This window comes from Electrona antarctica (assembly GCF_951216825.1).
Source record: "Electrona antarctica genome assembly, chromosome: 20".
NCBI classification, from domain to species: domain Eukaryota; kingdom Metazoa; phylum Chordata; class Actinopteri; order Myctophiformes; family Myctophidae; genus Electrona; species Electrona antarctica.
Genome location: NC_136801.1, coordinates 23,941,722 through 23,950,237, shown reverse-complemented (window position 1 = coordinate 23,950,237; position 8,516 = coordinate 23,941,722). Strand labels below are relative to the sequence as shown.

General features: G+C 46.1%; 1 protein-coding gene across 1 annotated transcript; it reads right to left on the bottom strand.

Moving 5' to 3' along the window:
• Positions 1 to 7,580: 7,580 nt before the first annotated feature.
• On the bottom strand, positions 7,581 to 8,297 carry LOC306912780 (E3 ubiquitin-protein ligase RNF152-like; the record flags this gene model as incomplete). The annotated part of the gene is made up of 1 exon (XM_079489239.1): positions 7,581 to 8,297. One exon carries the CDS (start codon positions 8,295 to 8,297, stop codon positions 7,581 to 7,583), a length of 717 nt encoding a protein of 238 aa, XP_079345365.1.
• Positions 8,298 to 8,516: the final 219 nt, after the last annotated feature.

The window sequence follows — 8,516 nt, the reverse complement described above, 5'->3', positions numbered from 1 at the left end:
AAGTCTTGGATCGGAGTCATTTGTCATCAAATGGGGGGTCCGTGGCTCAAAACAACAATGTTGGATACTGTAAGACGTGAACACTGTGCACCACGTTACCTCCCGACCTAGCCAACGCACCCCTCCACATGGAAATGAAATATATTATATGAACATATCTTTCTATATATGCGGATAATATGTCACATTATGATAAACATATATATGTTATATGTTTATCATGTGACATAATTATTCAAAATTGGCCACCTATATGTCACATAAGCTATATAGAGACATACATTTCCTATATCCACACATAGATGTGCATATATCCACATTATATGCACATATATGAACCTGAATATGGCATATATTATGACAAATATATTCTGCGCCTAGAAGGCGCTCGCGCACCACAGGGGGTGCACACACCAGTTTGGGAACCCCTGCCAGAGTTTAGTAACATGTCACTCTGTTGTTGCTTTACATCATTCTGTGAGCCAATACATATAAAAAGGTAAATGGTGCATTTATATAGCGCCCTTATCCAAGGCGCTTTATATAGATTGTGCATTACATTCACCCATCCACACACACATTCATACACTGATGGCGGCGGAAACCATGCAAGGCACCAACCAGCACATTAGGAGCAATTAGGGGTTCAGTGTCTAGCTCAAGGACACTTCGACACTAAAGGTCTCCACACACCGGGCGCGAATCGGATGCGAATTCGGATTTTTAGCGGCGTTTCTCCATCGGTTTTCCGAAAAACGCGGCCGGTGTGCAACCACCTTAGCTCTGGGGGAACCCGGGTTCGAACTGGCAACCTTGCGGTTACCATACAGCCACTCTACCCCTGAGCCCCCCCCCCCCCCCCCCTGCTCAGCTCTCCTGCATGAGACTTAAGTTTGGTTCACAACACACAGTTTGTGCACCGCTGCTCTAGGCTTCGTCTTTATCCTGAACCGACACTGTAGCCAGTGGTGGAAAGTGTGGCAGTAGGGCTATGTATGCGATAGACTACAAGGTCCAGCATGCTTTGCATGCATCAGACTTCCGGTGACTAGTAAACAAGTGTTGTACAAGCTACTAGCTGTGTCCCGTGTCCTGTCATTTAACATGGATTTAACAGAAAGTAACTATACATTTACTTAAGTAGGTACTGTACTTGTAGGCCTACAATTCCGAAGTATTTCCAATTTCCAATACTACTACACTACGTCTCAGATCCAAATATTGTACTTTTATTCCACTACATACTTTGTATATTTGGATTATCATACATTACGACTTCAACCCCCCCCCCCCTATCTCTCTCTCTCATATATAGTCATTTGAAAATAGACAATCTACAAACTCACAATGCGTGAGCTTGTAGATCTGCTATTTTCAAAAGATGTGTATACTATACATACAATTTATACATTTTCAATTTGACATATTGTGCATAATGAGTACTTTCTACTTTTGGACTTTTTTACTTGTCACAGAATGTTTCTACACTTGCAGTATTTATACTTCTACTTGTAAGAAATGAGAGTACTTTTTTCACCACTGCTGGTATAAGCTGATAAAATGTAGGGTACGTGATTATTAGTCAGAATCATCTTGTCATGAAGAGAAACAAAAGACAGTGCAGCTTAGATTCAGAGTGTGTCTTTAATGTTATCACCAAAAACAACTTCTTGAGCCATTGTCCTTTGACCTTTGACCTATGACACAAGCAGGAACTACGACAGGAAGGTTTACAGCACTGACAAACACACAGGCACAGTAAACAAAGAGCGCCATCTATCTCTGCCTCCAACACCTTCAACTGGTTCCTGTCTCTAAAGGAACATAGGCCTACCGTTGTTTCATGTCAAAACAAATATATCTTTGTCTCGAAATAATGGATGGACGGAATTGTTGATATAATCGCTATATAATTGTACAAATAAAGTGTTGAAATGTGGCAAATACCCCCTTAGTGTTCTTAGTCAATTACTAGACCGGTGCCCGGCTGTGGAGCACCGAGTCGGTAACGATGGAAGTTGGAAATCCATGCCCCACCCGGCTATGCAATACCTGTTGTACCCGTGTCGGAGTACCCGTTCCACCCATCTGTCTCTTTTATGCCCATATATGGAGATTTCTGTAACTATCTCTCTGTGTCCCTTTATTCCTATATATGGAGTTCTGAGTCAGCATGGCCCAATATGAAGTGTTGTGATGTCAGAACAGGCCATATCTCCATATATGGAGATATAGGGGTGATCAGGTCCAGAGCCCGGGCAGGATCTTTTGTGCTGGTTCTGGACAACCGGCTATCCGACGGACGCGACACCGGGGATTGCACTCCCTGTGGGGGTGTGGAACGTGTGTGTCGAATTTGTTTAGAGTTTGGCGAATGGTTCGAGTTATGTGAATTACAGACATACGTACACACAGAGACTTGGTGCATTTATAGATAAGATACTGTATCAGGTCCCAGAGTTGGTAGGTAGTGGTACATGTAAAAAAAAAATACAAATCATTGAACAGAACAAAACTGTGAGAGACAGAGAGGCAGTAGGAAAGCTGGGAGGGAGACGGTGTATAGGAGAGAACAGGTGGTTCAGCAATTCTTTACACTGTCTGAATTCAGAAATCCACATATAATTAAAGAATGGGGATACATTTCAGATCAATTTGAGCATGTACACACTAGAATTCAGACCGACTACAGATGAGCTTCTGCAGGAAAGTCATCATACCCGGGCTGCTTTGAACATTCCAATTAACCGTGTAACGGGAGGTTGTTCTCAAAAGTGAACAAACGATACTAAAATTTGTATTTTGCATCAAAACATTTCTTATAGTTTATGGCCTCATTCATACAAGTTGATTATTTTATTCGTAGTGAAGAATCGTCCCTGTTCCAAATACAAATTGTGCCGCACAATAATCCCATTGTGTGCGGATGTAGGTAAACAGAAACATGCCGACTGATTTGTTTGCGCTTGATGGCATGACGATGAGACAACAAACTCCATGATTTGGAACTCCTTATAATGGTTATGGCTGATTCATAATGCCATAAGCGTGATGGTCCTCCCATTAGCCAATTTTAATATATGGATTCGCTCTCAGACAGCAAGAGGTTAACAGAGAGGCAGAGTGAGAATAATTCAATAAGAACATACAACAACAGTCAGATTTACCACTATTCTTTTTACAAAATAAGAGTAATAGCAGCCATTGAAATGTCTGCCGGCACAAAATGAAAACAACATTGTGAGAATAAAAATACTTCCCAAAGGACAATAATAGTAAACAGCTTCAGTTGCAAAAATAATGCCACTTTTACAAACAGGATGTCGTGAACGACGAAGTGGCGACCGCGGATGTCTCCATTCAATCCACTTAAGTACAAACAGTATATGGAGGTCGAGAATGAGATGTCTCCCTTATATTTTAACCATGCACGCACACACGCACGCACGCACGCACACGCACGCACACAATATCGAATATTCTTTTAGAACACTTCCAAATGCACACACATGTACTACAGCCATGCACACCCCCCACATACATACTGTAGAGTGTAGATCAAAGACAGGATGAAGATGAAGGGAATTGAAGAGAGAGAGAGATTGTGTGTGTGTGTGCGTGTGTGTGGGTGGGCGGTGCTGGTGAACCTAGTCAAAGTTGAAGAGTCCACCATCTCAACAACCATTTAAACCAGAGCCTCCCAAACAGCTCTGGTTTGGGTCACGGACCCATTTTTATGGGTTGCTAATATCCAATATCAAATTTATCCAGTTTTATTTCAAAAGATTTTCTAAATAAGTATTAAAAAATGGCAAAAGAAAAGTCCCAGGGAGACAATAATATGATCTGATGATATGATAATATGATCGTTTGGGTGTTGGGAACCATCCATACAAGTGAGAACTAAACACAACAAATCAAATATTCAAGCTCACAACATTGTGATGGCTTCTGAGCTTGTAGATCGACTATTTAGGGCAACCATGTTTTTTATGAACAAAATCAATAGCCAAAAACATCTGATTAACCACTTGAAATCCAACATATTCTGGGGGAACATTAGGGACAAAGAAAATCCCTAAATTACATGGTTTAAATCAGTGGTTCTAGAGGGACCCTCAGATTTCCAAATGGACAGGTCTGAAACTCTCAGAGAAGACTTCAAAGACTCTCAGAGTTTGAGACCCACTGGATTAAAGGCTGTGGTGGATTTGGGTTTCCAGTGGCTTTAAGGCTATTTTTCTTTTAGTGCCATTCCTATATGTTTTTGATGGGGTTTTGTGTTAGATGATCTATAGTTCTTGGAAGGCAAACCAGCCAGAAAAAAACCCCGTAATTGTCATAAAGACAACAGATCGAATCCGTCCCCACGGAGTGGTGTTTTTGTTAAGTATACTGTATCTCTGGTTGAGTTCCCACTCAAGGCTTGACGAAGGTTGCTGCTATGCGTCTAAAAATGTACAGTGTCAGCAGCATCCTACTTCTAAATACTTAAACACCTGTGCTTTTGGGTTATGCCAAAATATGATGTAGGTCTACCATGTGTACATGGCACAAATAATGTTGTCCTCTGTGGGTTCAAACTGTGTGTGTGACTGTGTGCGTGTCTGCTCACACGCACATATTGCATGTCTACACTAGTATGCGTGTGTATCATACAGTGTATGCATGCACACAGGGTTCGATTTGTAAAAAAAAAATCACACCCGTGTGAAGTGAGTGGTGCAACTCCGTGCGGGGGTCCCCGGGGGGTCCCCGGAAGTTCCAGACCCACAGGACCACGGCCAGGGTGCCGGCCCCGTTCTGTGTGGGGGTCCCTCTACTGTACCCTCTACTGTGCTGTACTGTCACTGTACTGGCACACCCGAAATCATCATATATACAGTTAATATGTGCGTGTGTGTTTGCCAGCCACCCACACACATAGCTCCGTAAGGGAGTGGTTGCACCACTCAACAAAAATACTAATATCGATCGGCAAGCTCACGTGTCGCATCACTATTTTGAAAAAAAAGAGATAACTTTGGATTAATGTCCCCAAAACAGAGATGCCAGGGTTAATGTGGTTAACATAAATGGTTTAATGTATTTTATTGTGATATCAGACATACTGTATATCAAACATATCAGACTACGTAGCCTACTGCAGTGGTTCCCAAACCTTTTCGTGTCAAGGACCCCCAAATCAACATTTATTAGGCCACGGACCCCCCATTTGAAAACATATGCCATAGTGACCCCAATAAGGGAGGATTTTTACGGCTCTAGCAGTGATTCCGAAACATATTAATTTCATGGACCCCCAAATTCACACGCATTATGCTACGGACCCCCGATTTAATGGCATTTCTATCTCTGGTACCCCAATTTATATTGTAAAACCACAGTTAATTTAACTCCGAGAGTGTACATTTGAATTACAGACCCATAAGGGTCCATTTGGTTCCATCTCTAATTGTCTCTAACCCTCAAGTACCCCTAGGGGTCCCTGGACCCCACTTTGGGAACACTGGCCTACTGTATGTATTTAATCTGTCCAGAAGCAGGCATAAAATATATCCCCACCGGCAATCAAATCAAAATGAACGACAATAGGGGAGATATCAAAAGCATAGAATCCAACCCTGTGTATGTGTGTGTGATTTATTCCAAATACCTCAACAAACATACACATCTCACTGCAGAAACCATGTTGAGGAGAGTGTGGAATCGCCTTCATGTTTAACTAAGGACGCGCCGTGATTGGCCAGTAGCCACTTTGTTTTTTTTAATCTAAATTTTATCACACGATTTTGCATCCCATTTTTTCACCTAGTGTCAATTATCTAATATAATCCGGGGCGCTACACTTCCTCTGTCAACCTGGGGAGGGGGGGCAGCGGACTGACCTCATGCTTCCTTCTATGCATGAGGAGTCCAAGCTGCTTCTTTTCACCTGACAGGGGAGAGTTTCCCCAGCCGGACGTAGCGCATGGAAGGAACACGTTATTCCGACCAGTTCCTTTCCCCTCCATCAGGCAGGCCAGGGTAGTTTAGAGACCAGGATTGCTGCATGTTTTTTGTGAGGGTACCTACCCCGGGACACAGGGAGAACATGCAAACTCCACACAGAAAGGCCCTTTCGCCTCGGGTATGGGCAGTGGGCACTGATGACGTGGATGAGAGAACACGCCCCCAGCGCCCACAACGGGAATCGAACCCAGGACCTTCTAGCTGTGAGGCGACAGCACTAGCGACTGTGCCACCGTGCCCGCCTCCAGTGGCCACTTTGAGTGGCAGTCGGGGTAAACGCTCTCGCCAGAACATGATTTACTATTCTGTGTCTATTATCGGGTTGCAACTCAAACAGGGCTGAGTCGGCTAAGCAAACTTGGCAACGTTCGACACGGCAACTTGCACACTTTAGCATGCTCGGTGTGGTCTCTTGTGGCTCAAGTTCGCTTGAGAAGGCGCCCCTCCGTTGCGGTCTGAAACTACTGTACCATTTACTCAAACGCGAAGGCGATTCCGCACTCACTGGTGAGAGGCTAGGAGAATAGAATACGACAGTCAAAGAGGGGTTTGGTTCTAAAGTCTGACTGTCTCACATGTGCTCTTCACATACAGTTGTGTACTGCAGCTATGGTGGACGCACACAGAGAGAACATGATTTTACTGACAGATTTCTATCAACCGCCCAGCTAAACAAATGCACGGCAGATTGTTTGTGTGAGTGTGTGTTTGTGTGAGTGCATCAAACCAAAACTGTCAATACCATCTGTGTCTTGAGTGTGTTAATGTGTGTTGGACTAGACCCCAGAGTCAAAGCTGATAATACAGTCCTGCAGCCAGACACTCAACAAGGTCATTCTTATGTCCTTCTCTCCATACGAATGGACAGAACAGAGCCTGGAGGGGGGGGGGATGGTGGTCAGGGTCAGCAAAGCATCATGTGAGGCTGAGGGCCTTTTGTGTGTGTGCGTGTGGCCGCGCCTGCGTGTGTATTGTGTAACCCACGTTCCACAGTTTCCTCAGACTTATACGAAAAAGGGACGCAATGACGGATTTGATTACCAGTTTGTTGTTTTTGTTTTGTCATCTTTTCCTTCTAATGTCCCTCTATCAATCTATTTATCTATCCATCTCTCTCGCTCTCATAGTCTCTGTCGTTTCCTCGGTGCTTGTGGATGTGTGTTCGGTCCCATCCTCAGAGCAGGCTGGACCAGATGGACGAGATTGCATTGGCGCTCAAAACATTTTAAAAACATATTACAAAACTCGTGAAATGGGACATTCTGCACAATGAGCACTTTCTGCTTCTGCTACAATTTGAATTCTTTTGAAACCAAAAAACCTAAAATATCATCGGTGGCATGTTTTCGGTCTCTTAATAAAACCCCTATGGTACGTAAAAAGGTTCCGTGGTCGGGCTTTAATGTCCACATGGTGGCATTGTAGCGCCATGAGAGTTTCCGTCACTTGTCTGTTGTTTGGCGAGGTGAAGTTCTAATGAGAGATACCAGTGAACACAAAGTGTCTTCACTTCACTACCCGGGCGTCCGTCCGTCCGTCCACTCTCTCTCGTCCTCGCTCTCTCTTGTTCAGCCGCAGGAGATGACGGTGAAGCGCTTGGAGATGCACGACATGTTGTGCAGCACGATGCCCAGCAGGAACAGGAGCACGCACGCCACCAGGATCACCGTGCACACGCCCGACCATGTGGACCCCTTGCCCGTCCCTCCGACGACCCCCACCGCCGCCCCCCCTCCTCTCCTCTCCACATCGCCTCCTCCTCCTACTAAGACCCCCCCGCCCATCCCCATCTCCAGACCCCTGACCGACCCCATGCCCACCATGCCCTCCAGGGCCATGCCCAGCGCCAGGGGCCGCTGCTGATGCTGCTCGGGCACCGCCACCACCGTCAGGCCCTTCTGGAAGCGGTAGCCCCCCATGGGCGTCATTGCGTCCCCCGGCAGGCCGCACCCCCGCTCCTTGGCGGTGGCGGGCAGCGGCAGCATGTAGCAGCCGTTGCTGGGCAGGCGGATGAAGACGGGCGTGTGCTCCGAGGCGTGCGGGATGGCGATGACGGCCACCACGTCGGGGTCGTCGGGGAGCTGCGACACGGAGAGGCCGGCGGGCAGCGCGGTGACGCTGCGGCACCACGGGCAGCGGATCTCCTTCTGGCTGCTGCGCATCTGCGTCAGGCACACGGAGCAGCAGGTGTGGCGGCAGTCCAGCAGCTTGGGCCTGCGCCGCGGGCTGTAGTAGTTGAAGCAGATCTGACACTCCAGGATGGAGTCCTGGGACAGGGTCTCCATGTTTCGGTTTAAAGGGGAAGGCTGTTGGACGGGTGAGCCGGTCCCTTTTGGTTGGCCTCGATGTTGTTTTATTCCGTAGCACGTTTGTTTTCAACCCCAAACCACGGACATTCGACGACGACGGGCGGGGAAGTGAGCTCACAACCTCAGAGTGATGTCACATTTGTCCGGACGGGCCACATGCTGTCATCTGCAAAAAGAACACAAGCAGAAGTATGA